This window comes from Melospiza georgiana, chromosome 2 (genome assembly GCF_028018845.1).
Source record: "Melospiza georgiana isolate bMelGeo1 chromosome 2, bMelGeo1.pri, whole genome shotgun sequence".
NCBI classification, from domain to species: Eukaryota; Metazoa; Chordata; class Aves; order Passeriformes; family Passerellidae; genus Melospiza; species Melospiza georgiana.
The window spans coordinates 60,948,690-60,969,409 of NC_080431.1; the positions used below are offsets into that span (position 1 = coordinate 60,948,690).

At 44.2% G+C, this 20,720-nt stretch overlaps 1 protein-coding gene across 2 annotated transcripts in view; it reads left to right on the forward strand.

Moving 5' to 3' along the window:
- Nucleotides 1-20,720, forward strand: part of FLT1 (fms related receptor tyrosine kinase 1) — a 107,490-nt gene that overhangs the window by 74,792 nt on the left and 11,978 nt on the right. For both annotated transcript variants that reach the window (XR_009116010.1, XM_058045449.1), the window contains exons 16-23: nt 5,348-5,454; nt 8,615-8,753; nt 13,675-13,779; nt 16,233-16,346; nt 17,099-17,187; nt 18,906-19,065; nt 19,482-19,579; nt 20,185-20,307. Coding sequence is in view for 1 of the 2 variants with exons in the window: in XM_058045449.1 (XP_057901432.1) it covers nt 5,348-5,454; nt 8,615-8,753; nt 13,675-13,779; nt 16,233-16,346; nt 17,099-17,187; nt 18,906-19,065; nt 19,482-19,579; nt 20,185-20,307 (935 nt within the window). In the remaining variant the exon portion in view is untranslated. The remainder of the gene's footprint in view (nt 1-5,347; nt 5,455-8,614; nt 8,754-13,674; nt 13,780-16,232; nt 16,347-17,098; nt 17,188-18,905; nt 19,066-19,481; nt 19,580-20,184; nt 20,308-20,720) is intronic.

Consider the following 20,720-nt stretch of genomic DNA (forward strand, 5'->3'; position numbering starts at 1 on the left):
AAAACACAATTGGAATATAACCAGGCCTCTTAGGCGGAGATTATATGTTTGTGGATGTTCTCATATAATTGTTAAATGTGTCTGAATACTTCTGAGTATTTGGATACTCTGCAGGACAAGACAATTACAACTAGTATTGATTTTTTGCCATAAGTGTGTCTACAGTTGGAGTTAATAGTAATGATACAATGATGCTTCTGCTTTAAAAGGTCAGGGATAAGTGTATGCACGTGTGGGCTGGCCTAACTGGTGAAACTGAGGAGTTAAAAACCTATCCCCTTATGAATAATTATAGAATCATAGAATGGTTTGGGTTCTAGGATCCTTAAATATCCTCTAGCTCCAGCCTCCTCTAGTGGAAGGCAGGAACACCTCCACCAGACCAGGTTTCTCAAAGCCTCCTCCAACCCAGCATTGAACGCTTCCAGAGCTGCAGCACCCAGAACTTCCATGGGAAGCCTGTGCCAGGGCCTCATCACACTCAGAGTAAAAAAGTTCTTCCTAATAACTAATCTAAACCTGTCCTCTTTCAGTGTGAAACCATTCTCCCTTGTCCTGTCTCTCTATGCCCTTGGAAGAAGTGACTCTCCATCTCTCTATTAGACCCCCTTAAAGTAATGGAAGGCTGCCAAAAGGTCTCCCTGGAGCCTTCTCCTCTCCAGGCTGAATGATTCCAGCTGTCCCAACCTGTCTTCATAGGAGAGGTGCTTCAGTCCTTTGGTCATCTTTGTGGCCCTCCTCTGGACTTGCCCCAAAAGATCCACATCATTCTTATGTTGGAAGCCCCAGAGCTGGATGCAGCACTCCAGATGGGGTCTCACAATAGCAGAGTAGAGAGGCAGGATCACCTCTCTCTAAGTGCCTTGATAATACAGAGGCTTTTACAGCTGCTGTAACAGCTAAATGAATAACTTGTGCCAGCTGCTTGCTGTCCAAATCATCCTACTAATTCATAGTCCTGGACAATGTAATTCATTATTGTATTGATTTTAAACATAATTGAAGCTTGGCTGTTTATTACAACACAAGCATTCTGTCAGATGGCTTCTAGGAAGTCATATATCCTAGTCCAGAGGAGAGGAAAGGAAGCATTCAGGAAGACTTCTGCTGTGGTTACATGTCCTGAGGGACCACCAGCAATGTTCTTGTATGACTTCTATGGGAGCAGGAGATGAAGACCATCACATTAAAATTTATGGCTTTGAGACTGGATGATGAAAAGAGAGGCAGTTTTTCTTATCTACTCTGATCAAGGAAAATGTCTTTCCACTCTTTTCCTACTACGTGAAGGGACGTCACTACAGCTTTTTTTACTCATTCCTACGCTGCTCTGGAATGTCTGTCCCTCTCCCAGGAAAGGAAGCCTCCTACTTCATCCCTGAGCCTGGAGGGACAAGATCAGAGCTTGAAGGCTTTCCCTAAGCTTTGCCACTTTCTTGTCTCTCTGAGAAACAGAGGCCCTGTTCCCGCTGCTGTGAGCACCAAGCCTTGCCTCTGTCCTGGGGCTCTCTGAACCCGGGGCTGCAGATCAAAGGGAGCAGAGCAGTGCCTCGTGTCGATGGCCACGTTTAGCAGATTGGAAGAGTAGTTTGTGAATGAGTCAGGAAGGAAACTGTCTGCTCTCTTTATTTCCTCTGAGAAAACATTCTTATACTCACAGATAAAACAATGTGTTATTTTTGTGTCCGAGATGGATGAATGGGTGGGGGAATCAAAGGGCTGTTTTGAAATTATTGCAGGCTGTGTTGGGTTTGGAATCAGGGGTTGCTGAGCTATCTGTGGAGAAGAAGGGCCATGTCTGTGAGCATGTCAGAGCAATCTCTCTGCTTGCTCTTGGCTGAGGAACTGAAGAGGCACCAAATCTGCAAGGACAGAATAGAAACAGCAAATGGCTGCCAGAGCACCTAGCACCCTAGGTGGAGGGGACTGCACCCCTAAAAGTCTGGGGAGAAATGCTGCTGGGCATGTGGGGAACACAGACTCTTGGGCAGCTTTTTTAGGGGGGCCAACATGCTTGCAGAGCTGCCATGAAAGCCATTTCCTGCTTCCTCTACTGAGGACCCTCACAGCCCCAGGGATACAGTTAGTTGCAGAGGTGCTGCTTTGAAGGAGATGTGTTGATAAAGGAAGGAGCAGTTTATGCTCACTGAAAATGGACATATAAGTGAATACAACAATGTACCCTGTCTTAAAGCTGATATTTTATCACACTTAATGTGAATCCTGCTGATGAAAAGGAAAACATTTATCAAGTATTCACTGAACAATGCTGACACTATGAAAATGGTGTCAGCTTTTAAAATAACTTCTATTTAAATGACTTATTTAAAATAACTTTACTATCTATCTATCTATCTATCTATCTATCTATCTATCTATCTATCTACCTACCTACCTAACCTCTCTGACTTTTTATCTCAAAATGTTGTGCCTTTTGAGTCATGCTGAAGCCATCAGGAACTTCTCCATGAAGTTTATCTGGAATTCCCACCGCTACTAAAAGAAGTTCAGCCCAGGTCATGACTTCAGTTTGCAAGATTGCAGGTGGACATCAGGGGACACTAAGGCTCCTGTTACCCCAGAATTCCACTAAAGACGTTTGGAATGGAGTCCTGGTGGTTGATAGTTCAACCTCAGTTCAAACAAGGGTCATCACCAATGGTCTGGCTAAGTTAAGACAAACTCTGAGGATGGACATTCCTCAGCAACTCTGAGCACTCATCTCAGTTCTGCAGTGCTATGGTTGTGAGATCACATGGACTGAGCAGAGTAGATACCAATGGGGTAGGGGTGAGGGATGCATTTCTTTTTCCCTGGTTGATGCCTGAGTTGCACCACAGTGTTTAGGTGTTTAGAGCTGAAATCCTAGTGAGAAAGCCCATACCAGCCAAAGGCTTGAGCTTGTAGCTAGAGGGACCAGCAGATTAATCCAGGCTCTCATCCTGGCATACTTGCATGATTCTGGTGGCTTCTGTTGCTATTGAAAGAGAGAAATTGCTGCTGGTGACACTTCTTCACTCACCCCTCTGCAGTCCTGCAGACATGGGGTGGTGCAGGGGGGCTTTTGTAGGGGAGAAAGGGGGAAAAAGGGGGCAGCTGCTTGGGGCAGAGTCAGGCAGATGGGACAGAGCTGCACACAGGGAAAAGTCTTTGTTGAATGAGGTGTGAGGTGAGTAAAGCTCTGGGATGGAGGTGTAAGGTGATGCTTGAAATCTTCAGCTACCAGGCAGAGAGAGGCATTTAGCACTGATTAAAGCCTCACCAAACTCTGCTAATTCTAAGGCCTCTTCTGAGTGTTCCTGCCAGTTCTGCCTCAAATGAAACTTCTTTCTGCCCAGCTGAGAGACACTCAGAGAGCTCTGACTTCAAGGCTTTCAGCAAGACTAGCACTCTGGCCTTTGATAACCCAGGCCAGCTGGAGAAATGCTTTTTGGTTGCCTACATTTGCTCAAACATTTCAAAGACAGCACCTTCACATCTCTGCTGATTCCTGGGCAGCTGCTCTAGTGGTTAGAGAGTTTCTGTCTTCCACCCCAGGCCTGGCTCTACCTCATGGGTGTTCTGTCTCCTGCCATATGAAGTTGTGGCAACCAGTGAACCTTCAGCCCCTCCAGGTTTTGCTGAATAGTTATCAGAAACTATTATCTGCCATCTGCAGGAGTGCTGGTCAGAAGCAAGAGGAGACTATCCAAATGTAAAAGGAAATGCAGATGCCAGAGAATAGGCAAGCAGCATTGGGCTGTGTTATTTATGCTATCACTATGTTCCATATCTAAATCAAGTACTTGAAAAAAGTACTTGTGAAAAGAGAACTCTCTTGGTATTTCTGGAGAATATTGTACCTCCATTCATAGCTGCAGCCATGTTTTTCCTCAATGAGCTTTATTCTCAAAGTTCCAGAATGGACACCCCAGGGAAATCTTAGATATGGGACATGAATACAAATCTGATTATCATTTTAGGGAGGAAATGCATTATGCTAATTAAGCAACACGTCCTCTAAACAAAGCTTTGTGGCCTTTTGCCTAAAACCAGGCAGCACATCCCTCTGGATTACCCAGTAAAGTAACCAGTAAAACACAATTGCACCTTTTTCATTTGTCAGGAGTAACACCAAGCTGCCAGGCTCTGAAACTCTGCAAGTGCAGACAAAACTACTGTGAAATGATGTTCAGAATTCCTCCTCCTTGTCCTCTCATTTACCCTCTCTAGAGGGTATATTAGAATAAGAGGCAGGGTATGATGGTTCTTTTTGCATTTTCTACCAATCCGACGGAAAACATATTGTGGGAAGTGTGGGATTTTTGATGCAATCACAGGATTTGCAAAACAAACTGCTCTGAATCTATTTTACAAATCCCTAAATAGCAGTCTGAAGTGAGTTTTATTTTGGCTTTTTTAAAGATTTGTCAGTGGGCTGTAATAATTTCCAGATTTCTAATCTTCATGTTTTCTTGCTGCTTCATTTTCAGTTGTGGCCGGTTTTGTTTTTCCCTTTCTGTGCCTAATCAGTTCCCTGGTTTCTAGAGCCCTCCCAGCTCCCTGCCACCCAGGTTCTGTGGGGTGCTGCTGGGAAAGGAGGGGGTCCTGCGTTCCCATGTGCTGCTGGTGTGACAGGCAGGAGACCTGGGGGCACAGAGCCTGCCAGGGGAGCAGGGGATAGGAGGGAGGGCTAGGCCATGTGCCCTGGATTTCTGCCCAGTGGGAATGGGGCTCAAGACCCTGGTTGCATGCTGGGTATGAGCTGAGTCCCCAGGTGACAGATCAGATCCATCCAAGCCATGGGAAAAAGAGCTCATGGACTCCTGCTGGCATCACCATGAGTCTCCAAGAGAATCCCCAGGTCACCCCCAGGGATGGTTTTGGTGAGGGCTGGAGGGTTTACAGAATGTGTGGGATGGAGGTGCAGGCTGCAGGGCTCAGCCACCAGCGGGGAAGAGATCTCTGACAAGTGGACAAGGAAAGGAATCAGGTCCTGGACAGCAAACCCCAAGCAACACCTCTGCAAAATGCCCTGGGTCACGCTGGGAGTCACTGGTGCCTACACCAGCACAAACCCTCCCAGGAGCTTCTCCAGCACGTTAGCAGCAGCTCTCACCCCACAGTACCACCTCAGCAGAGCCATCCCCTCTGTGAGCCCTGGCCCTGTCCTCTCCTGAGGCTGCAGGAGACTTTTTTTTTGGCTCTGAGAGCCAGTCCAAACAGAGATTAATACCCCATTGAAAAGAGCTGGTCCTTCCTGGTATTTTATTTTAATGGAAAAAAAAAAAAAAAACCCAAGAAAAACTATGAAGTACCCTTGTTTTGCAGGTTATTTTCTAACATGTTTCCCACTTGATTTTCCCAGGCATATCAGAGAGGTCAAACCTGGAGCTGATAACTCTGACCTGTACCTGTGTGGCTGCGACGCTGTTCTGGCTCCTGTTGACCCTCTTCATTCGCAAGCTGAAGAGGGTAAGAACAGACAGGGATGTCTGGTGCGATGCCCTGCAGCACCTGCCTCTCCTTGGCAGCCCTTTGCTCATGTCAGAAAATTTTTCCCAGGCTGCTGGGATTGTCGGGTCTACCAAAGAAAAATTCTGTTTCACTTTCACAGCACCAGGTCTGCCAGAGCTCAAGGAGTGTTTGGTAACATTCCCAGGCACATGGCATGACTCTTGGGACTGTCCTGCGCAAGGCCGGAGACTGAGCTTTCATGATCCTTGTGGGTCCCTTCCAACTCAGAATATCCTATGATTCTTTGATAGTGCTCACCCTTGTTCCTGGTGAAATAACCAGGCTGCTGATGGATGCTGGAGAACCGTGACTTGCAAGCCTGAGCATGAGTAAGCCAGAAAGAAAAGCCTGGGTGGGGACAAGGCTCTGAGGCTCACTTGGGCGCCTGACTCACACCAAAGGCATCCTCATTCCCTTACAAAAACTGTGGGGGTTTAGCATCCTAATGTCTTTGAAGATCTGAGTGAGTGGGAATGACAGATCTTCACAGAATGTGCTGGGGTCTGGTTCGCACAGTGTCTGGTACAATTACATCACTTCCAAAGTGATATTTTGCTGAAGGAGTTTTGATGGTGCAGCTTCTAGAGCAGATGATCCTGTACCAACATGACAAATTTAACTGCCCCTGCAGCTGACCCTCCTTCTTGTCCAAGGCTGACTGTGATGGTTTAAAACCCCTTTTTGCTGACAGCACCCTGTCTGCATTGTGTGGTGTGTGCAGGATAAACCATGGCAGCTTTCCCAAGCACAAAATAAAACTCCTGCAGGAGCAGATGGATTTGAGGAAAGGCACTGGGGCACTGCAAGACATGAGCTGAGAAATGGCTGCATGCTCCCTCTCCTCACTCCCACTCCACCACCAGCCCAGGATATCACAGTGTAGCACCACAGGGATCTGCTCACAGCCACCACAGCTGGGCACGTCACAGCTGGCTGACAGACCATGTCATCCCAACCTATATTAAGGCCTGCCAGTGTCTTGGGCTGGGTACTAAGAACTTTTATTGACTGATGGGAAAGCAGTCCAAATCAGGGCAGTACGGCAGCAGTCCCTCTGCCTGCATTCCTACTGCTGCAAGCCTTGGTGAGGAGAAATGCGTGGGAGTTTGGGGGAAAGGAAAGTGGAGGTCAGCTGAAACTGTGGGGAAACTTCATAGCTGTAAGGGAAATTACAAGGCAAGAGGGACCAGTACTGAATGCTCAACAGTAATGATGAGGCAAGTTATAACATGACTGCAAATCTTGGGAAAAAGTAAGCTTTAAGTGTAGCAAGGGGTTTCAGATCTTTTTTATTTTTTATGAGACCAAAACTTGTTAGATTCTTAAAAGATAATAAAAATATCATCAGATAATAAAAATATCATGTAGAACAAGGGACTTTAACTAAGTGACATGTTGAGGCAACTTTCCAACCAGTGTTAGTCTATGTTTATGGTCTTCTCTCTGTTTCTCTTATAAACCCTTAATCTCAAAGATTTATGACTGGAATTAGCTCTGAATTAAATTTTATATACAAATTATGTTGCCACAACAGAAAAAAAACTATGCTGTCCAAGAGCATTTACTGAAAACCTCTCTGTGATGCACACAGGGACAGATCATATCCTTAACAATTTTTCATCATTGAAAATGTTGCTTCAAATCTCTATTTGTGCCAAAACTTTGATATTGAGTTCATCTGAAGAAAGAACTGTGGGAAACTGCCTGACTTTTCTACTCCCCTATTGCTTTTTCTGGAATGGATCCACTTCAAAGCTCTTTTAATGTGCTGGGTAGGAGCACTGTGGTACACACATCTCTGTCTAGAAATGCCCCTTCTGGAGCACCACACAAGTTTCTGTTTCCACTCATATCCTGCTTATCCATGTTCTTTCCAGACTTAGTGGATGGTTTGGAGACAGGCTTTAAGCCTTTTTCCCAAGCATCAGTGCATCCTTCTTGGGAAAAAATGTATGGGTTTGGGGAGGATGAGCAGTTGTTAGTTGCTGTCATTTTAGTCTAGTTGTGTTTGTAATCAAGGCATGCACTGCTGGGAATATCCTTCTTTAAAAACATGCCTAGAAATGCAGGTATTAGGGACATATTTCCAAACTGTAGGGGAGGGAAGTTGAAAGTATGAGGAGGCAGTTGAAGCAAATAATAGAAAAGAGAATATATGGTTATATCTGTATGTTTGGGGTATCTGTATGTCTTTGTCCACGTGCTACTTCCACAAGTTTAGGAAAAGCAACACCTTCAGGTTCAGTTCTTCCAACTAATAGCTAGGAAATGATGACAAACACCAGACCTTTTCTATAGAAAGGTAAGTACTCCTGTGTCAAGAAAAATCCAGTGGATTAGAATGGAAATCTTGATGCTCTTTGAAGGAACATACATTTCAAAATGGATGAACTGCAGAGAACTTTCAGATCAGATTCATCTTGCCTTATATTTCCCATGTGAAATGGATATACATTTGCTCAGGAGAAACTAAACTGGCAAATTAATTTGAAATTTTCTGTTTTAAAACACGCATTTGAGTCCAGCTGTTAATAAATTCCTCCAGACTCAAATGGTTTGAGTAAAATTTTCAGAAATTATACCAAAGAAATAAAAAATCCTACAAATTTGTCAGCAGTTTGTGAAGTGTACAATGTCCAGTGTCCTGAGGACTTGTCTTGCACAATTTCTAACCACATATGACCTATCTTTGCGGGATATATGGAACAAATAAACACTGGCAGTAGAACTCCATCTGTTGCATGAGGCCACTTCTTGCTTTGCACAATCATGAAGGAAAGTTATTTTTATCAGCAATGTTTAGTCACTTGCTGAAAGTATTTCTCCTGACTGTGCAAGGGCCTGTGTCATAACACCATATGTTAATAGAGACCCACATGGATATCACTGAAGAAACTGGTATGTCCAGATGGGAGGAAAGCTAGAGGAAGGAGTTTCTTTTATATAAAAACTCTTGCAATATATAGAAAAGCCAAAGGGAGTTTAACCAAACCATCCAGTGTGCCATGAAACATGCAGCCTTGTGAACAGAATTAACTTGGAGCCCTTGATCCAAACAAGAAGATGCTGATAGACACTTTAATCCTCTTTTTCATTCTGCAATGTCCTTGTTTTCCAGCCTCGTTCCTCTGAAATGAAGACCAACCATTACCTGTCAATCATCATGGATCCTGATGAAGTCCCCTTAGATGAGCAATGTGAACGTCTACCTTATGATGCCAGCAAGTGGGAAATAGCAAGAGAAAGGCTCAAACTAGGTAATATTGGAATAGTTCATTTACAGTTTGGATTGATTGAATAAGATGTGTCTGTAACTATGGGTAAAGAGGAGCTGGATGTGCTCTAGGCACTCAGCACAGTGTACTGCCAGGTTTGGTGGGATCTATTCCACGCTGAGAGCACTGATCTGTGAATGAATTTCAGCCTTTAGGACTGACTGACCATGTCTACTTGACTTTTCACATGTATATTTGGACTTCATGTAGGAAAGAGAAAATAGGACCACAAGATCCTTTAGGCTGGAGAAGACCCTCAAGATGAAGTCCAACCATGGATAATCTATCTGTTCACTCCAGGAAAAAGCTGTGGAAGACAGTGACAAAGGCTTTACTAAGGTCCAGGCAGACAACATCCACAGCCTTTCCCTCTTCTATTAGGTTGGCCACCCTGCCACAGGAGGAGAATATAGACAAGAATGATGCATCCTATATTTTGGAAACTGATTTTCTTAAAACATGACACAAAACGAGCAACCAAAGATTTCCAAATCAGACTGCCAACTTTGAGGATTCTCTCTCTAGGCTCGGTAGCCTGACCTTTGGCATTTACTGTAGTTTTGGTGATTCACTATAAAAATGATGAAGGGTCTGCAGGGGAAGCTGTATGAGGAGCAGCTGAGGTAGTTTGGTTTGTTCAGCCTGGAGGAGTGGAGAGGAGACCTCACTGCAGCTACAACTTCCTTGTGAGGGGAAGAGAGGGGCAGACACTGAGTTTTTCCCTCTGGTGCCAGTGACAGGATCGGAGGGAATGACCTGAAGTTGTGTCAGGGAGGTTTATGTTGGATATTAGAAATAGGTTCTTCACCCAGAGGGTGGCTGGGCACTGGCACAGGCTCCCCAGGGAAGTGCTCACATCACCAGCCTGACAGAGCTCAAGAAACATCTAGACAACACTCCCAGGCACATGGTGTGCTGCTTGGAATTGTGCTGTCCAGGGCCAGGATCATCCACAAGGATAATTCTTGTGGGTCCCTTCCAACTCAGGATATTCTATGATTCTATGGTTTTCTTCCCTTTGTTCAACCCAGAAACTTGGAAAAAGGCCTGTGCAGAAATGGGTCCTCATAATCCATCCTGCACCCTTTCCCTTTTCTCCCTGTCCTTCTTTTTCCAGCACAATCTCCTTGTTTTCACTCTGTACTGCAGTTTTATAAATATTCTGTTATTGAACCATAAAGAGCAAGAATGTGACATGTAAGTCCACACAAAAATAAATACCCTTGAACACTTTAAACCTACAGCCAGCTCCCCAATAGATGTCCCAGTAAAGGCATGGGTTTGGGACCATTCCTTATTAAGCCTCGTGTGGGACTGATGAGAAGGGAAGAGGGGAAGGGACCTTATTTGGAAGTTGATGAATCCCTCCAGAAATCACACAGATCTTAGCAAGAAGGTCAACATTAAAATGTCAGTGATAAGCTCAGCCTCGTTGCTATAGTGCTGTTTGTTCTTTCAGGCATGCATTGCATTTGTCCTACAGCAAGGTCTAGAAAATCCTTGCATTTTAGTTAGGAGCTGTAACAGATTCCTCCTGTCTCCTGGGTATCAGGAACAGAGCTTGGTTAACATGTGCAAAATTAGGATCACACTAAATTTGCCTGCCAGAAGACACAAGGTGGCCAGATGTGGATAAGCACAGCTGAAATACATTGCTCTCGATTTATAATTGTCATACATAATTCTGGGAATGCTGGAACCTTGTGCTGGAGTGACTTCAATCTTCAGACAATTTTCTTACAGCGATGGACCAAGAGCCTGATGTGCAGACAATGTGACCACTGGGAAAGAAACAAACAGAAATGGAATGTAAACACCAAGGAAAAACCCATGCCTTTCAGGGTTAGCGTTTGGAGTCCAGAGGTGACGAACGATGACCAGAGAATGAGTTAAAAGTGGAAGAACTGGTGTAAACAAATAAAGAATGCTGACAATGAATGAGAACCAGATTTGAAGAAGTTGTGTATGTGCAGTATGCTAGATTAGCTCAGTGCAAGTCCTGCTTACACGGCAGTTGGCTCAGTCTTTGAATAACCTTGGCAGTCTCTGAGGATTAGTGTCTCACAAACACAAAATGTGCTTCTATGGTTTTTAAAAAATATTTTTACTTGGAAATGCAACCCCTTCCAGCATCTGATGCGACTGTTTTTCTCTTTCCACCTACTTATCTTCCAGGACACATATTTGTTATAACTTTTGCAAAGAAGTCTCTCCTTTCAGCCCACATCTCTTTTGCTGTGTGTTCCTCCAACATGCATACACACAGCCCACGGCTGCAATGCAATGCTTATATAACAGGACTCTCCCTTCATCTGTAAGAGGCACAGCCATTACAGGGAATTTCAAATGGGCATCACTGAAGTCAGGGTAATTAACATTCAGCATAGATTAGTCTCACTGAGAGTAAATGCCATCTTTTCATTAGGCAGAAAAGGCTGGTGCCATAAATCAGTGTCAGTGCGGTCGGCGATAACACGCTGCGTTAGCTGAGCCATCACACGCTTCTCCCCTCCCGCGTGGGCTTGACCTTCCCGGCCTGGAGAGGTGGCACAGTGCTGATGCTGGGACAGAGGGACAGAGGGCCCGGGGCAGTGTGGCTGCTGGCTGCAGAGCAGTGTCACAGGCTCTGGGGGCAGTGAGCTTCCTGAGCCCTGCTCCCTCCTGTGCCCTCCCTGCAAGCCCACAGCGCTGGCACTGAGCACAGCGCTTCCAACTCTCCTGCACGTGCACAGCTGTCCTGTGTAACGTAATGGAAAACGTGAAGCCACCTGTGGGGAAAACCCAGATGACTCAAGCAGAGGCAAAGAACCTGAGAAATGAAGCACATCTTCGAGCCTGTGCCCTCCCACAGGCATGGGGTGCAGTGCCTGCAAGTGCTTTTTGCTAATGCTCCAGGTGCAACAACTGACATGCTTGAAGGACTCTGCTAAAACGGGACTGAAAGGAAATTCTCCTGATCCAAAACTCCTTGACTGAGGCGTATGTTCACTTTAATGCGTTCTGAGCGGCCCAGAAAATCCAAGTCAAGTGTGGAAAACTTAAGCAGAGCACTTTGCTTCACTGGTCTGGATCTAAATGCTGCAGCATTACACATCTGAGCACTACCCCAAACACATCCAGTGTAGCTGCTCAAAGGCTATGACAAACTGACTGTTCAGATGGTTGGGCAGCTTAATATTCCTCTGATTAATAATTTTGTAGTTACTTTGTATGTCAGCAGAAGGGACATTTGCAAGAACAGCCATAGCCACAATTGCATACTAAAGTGTTGAGTTTTGAGCTGCATGATGTAAAGTTAAAGCAGCCCTGTCCTGTGCTACTATTCAACATGGTACAAGCAGCAGCAGAGCAGCAAAGACTGAGTGTTGTTAGAGTCTCCCATTGAATCACTGTTTAGAGAAGGAAGTGCTGTTTCCAGTGCTCATTCTCCTCTCTGAAAGGTTAGCAGCTTTGTGCAGCTTTATGAGCTGCTGCGTTTTCCAAGTGGTGACTAAGTAGGTTATCACAACGTGGGAAGTGCATTAACAGTGATGGAAACAGATTAAAGCTACGGATTAAACAAAGGTATGGCGGGTTTTATAGGACCTCAAACTGCAAGTTCTTTGTGCAGAAACCAGTCTGCACAAAGTCAAAATGTTAAGGACCAAAAACATCAATTCACTAAGAAAATCTGAGACCTGAGTCTTAAAGGTGCTTCTCTTACACAATCTATATCCAGTAACTGAAAAAGGCAACAGTAGGTTTTAGAGGCACACTGATTCATCTATATTTCTCCATCAAATACTAAGCCCTTCACAAACCAAAGTCAGTCTGTTGATGCTTTTCAGTCATGTAGATCAAGCTCTTTGTGGCTTTTATTTGCTGTAAAAAAATGACAACATTTTTGCAAATCTAGGGTGGAAATAATTTTCTGGGGTTTTTTTTGGTTTAGCATACTCCATGTTTCCATTTCTTTTATAACATATGTTATTTGCTACTACTGACAGACATACTGAGAATTACAGTTTAGATACAATATATGCATTTAAAAGGCAGTATTGATTTAAACTAGTACAGACAGCAGCTCTTTTTCTCTGCTTGCAAGTATCTGAGTGGGATTAATCTCTCACTCAGATACCAACAAGATAGATGTCCACCTGAGAGCTAGTCAAACAGGTGTTCATCATAGGAACAGGAAATTGTCCTGTGGAGATGGTCATGCCACATGTGCATATCTGAGAAACAAATATCTGGTACATGTTATCCTTTGCTTTTATGTGAAAAGCTGACTGTTATTTTCTGCTCTTCTCTACACCACAGATCCTGGTGCCATACTCTTGTTAGCCACTTTGTACCTGGGTTCTGCTGAAGGTGAAGCACAAAAGCAATCTGAAAATAGTTACTTGGAAATAAAACTTATTGCTAGAGCTGATGTGTTGACAAGATCTCCCTGAGCAAGCCTTGACAGCCTCTGTAGCAGGGCAGAGGCAGCCAGAGCGGTCCATGTGAACACATTGTCAAAGGGGAAGAGGGTCTGTGTTATTGAGGACATAACTGGCAGCACCACAGGCTGCTGCACCATGCAGAGTGCTCAGGGAAAAGCGGAGCAAAATCTTTCTCTGGCAGAGATAGACTGAAAAAATCAAATTTGAAGCCAGTGTACCTCCAACGAATGGTTGCTTTCATTTAGTGACATTTTCACTCCCATCACTTTCTTCCTCTGATGACTCTGTCTTCTAGTTTGACTGCTTACTTTTAAAAAAAATCCAATAAACCAAAAAACCCAAACCAGCTACATGTTGGAAATGTACTTATGGGACTCATTGAAAAGTACATTTTTCAGTTCATGATTTATGAAGCCATTTGCTGACAGGATTCCTTTTTTCTTACCAAGATGTATCTCTCCACTTTCTTTTCTTGACAGGAAAGTCTCTTGGACATGGAGCTTTCGGAAAGGTGGTACAAGCATCTGCCTTTGGAATTAGGAAATCACCAACGTGCAGAATAGTTGCTGTGAAAATGTTGAAAGGTATCTTGCTGCAAAGCTGCATTGGAAAAAATGATGCCTTATACAGTGGTGCATTTTTTATACAGTTCTGCCAAAAGCACAAGATTTCCCCAATAACATTTTTAAGCCTCCAAAATGTGTACAAATCAAGTTGCAGGACCACCACAAATGAAATGGCAGAAGTATGAAATAAGAACTGCATTCTCAGTAAAAATCATACCATTATGCTCAACTGACTCTATACCAAATGCTGTAAATGAAATTTAGCTGAAGTATAAGGTATCTACCTTGATGTAAAGAAACTTGGATAGAAGCTTTCATATTTTCCTTGGTTGTTCATTCCAAGGAATGATCATCTTCCTCTTAAAACCAGATGTCTTATGTCTCATTCACATATGCCTGACTTAGCATCTCATTTAACCTTCTCAGTTAGATTTTATAATGATTTTTCTTCATGAAGACCCTTTTATTAAGCTAAACACAGTTTTAGCTTAATAGTTTTAGTAGCTAGTTTTATCGAGCAGTTTAAATCTTGGTGGTGCTGTGCAGCTGTGCCCCCTCTGAACTGGCTGCAGGCTCATCACACAGTGCTCAGGCTGCTGACACCCAGGTTGTGCAATGGATTTGCCAGCGCTGTTCATACACCAGTGCTCATCTGAAAGTACAATCATCCCCCAGCTATTCACTGCCACCTTCCTCATTGGAGCAGAAAGGACAAAACCCCCTCGTTAATTGGAAGAGGGCTCTTGGGATGTTAGCAAGCAGGATGATGTTCAGTCATAGCCTGCCGCAGCTGTGATTGAATTCCCGTGGCATCCCTCCCATGTACTTGGCTTTGCTGCACTACTTATCTGTCTTAATCCCTGAATCCTTTCTGGTGTTATTTCTCTGCCAGGACACATCCCCTATTCTGCCAGTATGGCTTGGAGCCCCAATGCCCTCCCTTGACTCTGTTTGGGAATAGTTTGAATGAATCCATCTTAGCCAGTGGCTCCCAGCTTCACACATGCCTACTTGTCATTTATCAGGAGATGTCTACATGTAAACTCCAGCCCTTGGAGTGGACTGCTGGGTTCAGGGTTTCTTTATGCACATCAGCAGGCTTCTTGTGCCAGCCAGCACCACCAAGGAGTCATGGGTGCTCCTGGAATGGTTGGGAGCAGAGGGCAGCTACAAGAAGTCTTCCTGGTGGGATTCACACGTGCACGTGCAGAGCAGATGCCTGTATCTGAGTTAGCCACTCAAACGCCCTTCATTGGCAGTGGCGAGAGATAACATCCTAAGGCAGATTCCTTAGGATGGAATGGAGATTCCTCCTGCATACAGGGAGCTGAGTCCTGTTCAGCTCTGCTGACAATGAAGAGAGCCAGTGGGGACCAGATCCTCTCTAGGTATCTTTAGTATCTCACCCAAAGCACGGGGAGATCTGCTTCATTCCTTGTGTCCTCACTAGATTATCCAGGAACTCTGCAGTCATTCATTAGGCCTCATCCTCACAGAATTCCCATGTGGTGGAGGAGAGGTGTCACCACTCATACAAGCAAATAGCAGATCACCAAGTAGAAGACAAGTTTTGTCTGGGACACCAAGAGAAACTTCAGATGTTTCCATTCAGATGTTGAAACCAAGCCCTTTAAGACCCAGCTCAAGGGTTTTTTCCACAGGACTGTTCTTCTTGCTCTTGGTGTCACTAAGCTGAAAAATTCCTTTTCACAAAGCGATTTTGAATTTTCTTGTTTTCTTAACAAAATCAAATCCTGCAGGAAAAAAAATTGCTCAGGGGGAATGAGAAGTTTCACTCAACACCAAATAGAATGTTTCGGATCTATTTGAGGGGCTTCTTACATCATTCCTATTATTATTGACCATGACTGTTAAGGGTGAGATGCAGTCACTTCACTTTAACCAGTTAATATTTACTTCCCTGGTCTATCTCCAGGCTTCCTACATAATGAACAGAACCAGGCAGGCATCACCCAGGGGTAGTTCATCTTTCCCTTATACAGATGGCTAAACTTGATGGCTACATCAGCTTCTGAAATACTTTGCTCTTGACACTGGCCCCTTAAAACGTTGATTAGTTCAGGCTAGCATATAACCCTTAGATAGCTGAAGTGAGATCAGATGGAGCCAATTCTATCAATTCTAGATAGAATAATTATCATATTGAAATCCCTTTTCATTTGTTCTTTCAATTTTTTTGGTTGAAACATCAGAACTATTCATGAAAAAAAAAATTCTCCCAGTTCTAAATAGGATAGAGCCTACTGGGAGGAAGTTGAGTGCCTGACTCTTTTTATGGGTTTAATTGCAACCAAGAGGATGCTGAGCAGGGAGGAATAGAGAGAGAACATCAATACAAGAAGTACATCCAGTAACAGAGATTATTTCAATGGAAAGCAACGAGAAGTGGTAAAGCTCAGCAGGACCAGTACTTTGTCTTTTCACATTGACTTTTTATTTTGTATTTACAGAAGGGGCCACAGCAAGTGAGTACAAAGCACTGATGACAGAGCTGAAAATCCTAATCCACATTGGTCATCATCTCAACATCGTGAATTTGTTGGGAGCTTGCACAAAAAATGGAGGTAAAAAAATCTGCACTGCTCTGAAAATGAGTTTGGATTATCTCCCAATAACAGCCAGTGACCCATGTTGTTTTTCATCCAGAGGTCAAGTTAGTAACTTTTATATTTGAGCTTATCCTGCAGTTGGTGAAAAAAAGAGGAAAAGAAAGAGAGATTTTCAGTCACTTAATGAAGTGATTAAACATTTCCTCTCTTTAAACTTTCATTTAGGATTAATATGTGAAGCGTGAATTTAGGAGTGTGCCACTTGCTGTCCTTTATCTCACTCACTCCACTGCTCAAGCTCAAGTTAAACATGATCTGGAGAGGCTGGGAACAAGGGGTATCAGCTGCTGGCCCTGAACTATGAATCACAATGCAGCTGTTGTAAAATCCTCCATGATACCACACCCAGAAAATCAAAAGACCAGTATGGGAGTTTGTTTGTTTTAGATATGTCACCTATTTTAACTCATCAAGTGTGTTTGGGCTGTGGGACTCCAGTCTGAACTGCCCAAAGAGGAAACAGAGCATCCCCCAGGACCCAGACTCAAGACCCAGCTTTCCAAAATTAGGCCCTGCACTAATTTCCAGAAGCAGTATTATTTTGATTATGTCCAGTGTTCTTCAAGCAGCCTTCTAGCTCTTAGGATGTGTTGCCAGTTATTCTGGGGGCATGAAAGATTCTTTCTCAGAACTGATGCTTTATACCTTTTATTGCTTTATGCTGCTCAAAATGTTTGGTGTTTTCTTCTTTTAATTTAATTGCCCAGGGCCTCTGATGGTGATTGTTGAATACTGCAAGTATGGGAATTTATCAAACTACCTGAAGAGCAAAAGGAATCTTTTCTGCCCTAGCAAGGTGAGGAGGCAGATTGTCCCTGCAGGGTTCATCTTACCTGACGTAAGTGCTGGAGATGAGGGTGTCAGCTCTCTGAGCTGGTCTTCTCAGACTCTCTTCTACCAAAGCAGAGAAATTACTTTTGGGTTCACCTGACCTGTACTAATATTTGGTGTGGGATGTGTTGTGCCAAGAAAGGACTCACCTCTCCCTCCCTGACTGTGCAAGGAGACTGCTGTGATTAATTTGGCTGGAGCCATCGACAAGGGGAAGGGGATCCTATCCAAAGTGTCCCCACACGCTCCTGCCCTGCTTCCGATGAACCCATTCCTGGTGAGCTTGAGGTCAGCAAAGCCAAAGGAAGTGGTTTTGCCCACTTATTTCAGTACTGCTGGGAGCACAAACAAGATAATACCAATGAAATCTCATGTCCCAAGACACCCTAATATTCAGGGATTTACAAGTAATCTTATTATTGTGTGAGGAGAAGAGCTATCAAGAGAAAAAGAGATTAGAGTCTTGTCCTCACATCCTACAGCCTTCTGAATCAAATTCATTATATGTTTCTTATTACAAACCTAAATCCAAATGTCCCAGAAAATTCAAATAGTTCCAGAAAAAATCCTCCAAATGATCCAGGGCTCTAACATGAGACTTAGGAGTCTGTATACAGAACAGCAGGTCTCCAAACCTCTGTTCAGCTGTGCCAAAAGCTCATTGGCATCTCAGGGATATTTTTTGGGAGGGCTGTGTGGGAGAGCCCACTGGAGAGGACACCCCCCTCTGAAAGGCCTTTGCTGAGTCTCTGCTCCCAAGGCTGTCCATGCTGCACTCCACACAGGACACAGCAACTGTCTCCTCCTACACGTGGCTCTTGGAGTGGGATGCTCAGCAGGGAGCATGGTGGGCAGGGTCCGTGCTGAGCGGAGTCATTCCCACACCCCTTCCCACACCCAGTGCTCCAGCACCCTTGGGAAGGTTGCCTGGGCAGGAAGGAGGTGGAAGTTTGGCTCTGCACCAGCAGCGCAGGGAACAGAGAGGGTTGCAGGATAAAAGGAAAAGTAAGAGGGGGCAAGAGTAAGGCAGGCCGGTAGCAGGGAGAGAGCTTCTTCCAAACACGTGTCCCATTAAACCATCTCAAGATTGGCCATAGGAAGAAAGCTTTGGATTAAGGCATTGAAGAGAGCCAGTCACTTCCAACAGCTGCTCTGTTTCAAACACCAAGTGCCTTTGCTCCTCATGGAAAGGGCTTACAAGCCCACACCAAACCCTGTGCAGGGACATAGAGACACGTCTTAAGCAGGTTGGGACCAAAAGCTGATGTTTGAGAGGTCTGGGATACCTCCATTGTGGGCACAACCTTCCCAGTCCACTTTGCGCTCCTTCTCTGTCTGCTGGAGAGAAATGGGCCCGGCTGAGATGAGGCACAGGCCAGCATTCAGGTCCATCCATACACCCTGCAAATCCTCACTGTGGCAGATGGCCCACTGCCTTTGTTACCCTAAAACCATGGGCTGGTGCTCCCAAGACACCAAATTTCTGCCCTCTGGGGATGATGGCCTTGGTGGAGCACAGCTCTGCCACCAGCCCCTGCCCATCACAGTGGCACTGGGCAGCCCCACCTGTGAGAGATGCGACCACCCACACCAGACACCACCAGCCTGGCAGAAAGGCATCAGCAGGCTCCCTTGGTTCCCACTGCTCTGATGTCACACCTCTTCTCCTCCTTTTGTTTGAAGGACTCCTCTCTGCAGGGAGAGCCAATGAAAGAGAAAAAGGACATTGAGCCAGTGGAAAGCAAAAAACAAAGGTTGGCCAGTGTCACCAGCAGGGAGAGCTTGGCCAGCTCTGGGTTCCAGGAAGATAAAAGTCTGACTGATGTGGAGGAGGACGAGGAGGGTAGGTATTAATTCCTTCCTGTCCCTACACAGACTGTGATATTTTTACAACATACTGTGAATCCCTGAAATTTTTTTCCTCATTTATCACCCTAATAAACATCCGTGGGAGATGCTCAGAGGGTCATGTCCAGCGGGTAAAAGATTTAAAAAAAGATTATTTCCAGGGTTACAAAATCTGACAGGAAAATGTGTGATTGTTTGTTCTGACTGCTCCTTATCTTTGGGGAAAACACAGCAGCATCCAAAGCATGGGGTGTACAGCAAGCACTATTTTTGTTTCCAATGCTAGTAGGTTGACCTTCGAATACCCCTCCAAAAAGACTGAATTTATAGGAATAATGGGTTTTGTAAGAAAGGGGGAAAAGAGAGCCTGTGAGCTGTCTTTGTAACAAACCCTGCTTGCCACCTCTGCAGATGCTGATGACCTGTACAAGCTGCCCCTCACTATGGAGGACCTGATCTCTTACAGCTTTCAGGTGGCCAGAGGAATGGAGTTCCTCTCCTCCAGAAAGGTGAGTTTTGCACTGAGGGTTTTTCACTGCAGAAGGACAAGATTCAGAGGTGAAATCATGTCTACATTGTAGTGACACCCTCCTTGGGAGAGGTCCCAAAGGAAGAGCTGTTTTCCTCTTGGCATTATAAATATAACTGTGTTTATTCAAGTATCCATAGTCTATAAACACAGGATCATGACTGAAGGCAGTGGGTCAAGCTCATTCATTTGGGGAAGATCTTTTGGGTGTGGTAGGTTTTGCCTTAATTTCAACATATATTAGGGAGCTCCAAATGATTCAGCTCTTTCCCTGCAAATGTCAAAGGGCTTACAAATTTGTCACTTTCTGGACTTAATAATTAAAAAAAAATTACTGCTGTTTAGAGTAACTTCATGTAAACTATAGGCAACTTCCCTAAAAAATTATTACTATTATTACTATTACTATTGCTATAATAATAATAATAATAATAATAATAATAATAATAATAATAATAATAATAATAATAATAATAATAATAATAATAATAATAATAATAATAATATTTAAAGGATATGAGAGACAGGAAATTTGTGGGCAGGAATAAGGAAATGCAGTTTGATTGTGAAACTGTTTTATTATAGTGCATTCATCGTGACCTGGCAGCCAGAAACATCCTTTTATCTGAGAACAATGTTGTGAAGATCTGTGATTTTGGCCTTGCAAGAGATATTTATAAGAATCCTGATTATGTGAGAAAAGGAGATGTAAGTCAAGATGCTGTTTATTTACCCAAATGTTTATAACATGCCATTTCAAACTGTCCACCAAAATGCTCTGTAGATGTTCACATGAATTTAAGAGCTCAAAAGCTGTCGGTTTTTGTGTGAAGATGAGCTGTCCAGATGTGTTGTGGGTCTGGGAAGCATTTCAATCCTCAGCCATAAGGCCTAGACATGCTGACTTCTTCACAGCTTTGCCCTGTTAATACTTTGGTTTTTTAGACATTTCTTGGCTGGCTCACCATCACCCCCTTACTCTGCAAACTTCCTGCAAGGAAAACAGTGCCCCCAAAAGCAGTTGTGTACCCCCCAGTGCTCCTGGTGCCCTGAGCAGCTGAGCAGGACTTGTTCCTCCAGCACCTACTTGTTGTTTTTTTGCCCTCACTGCAGAGAGCAGG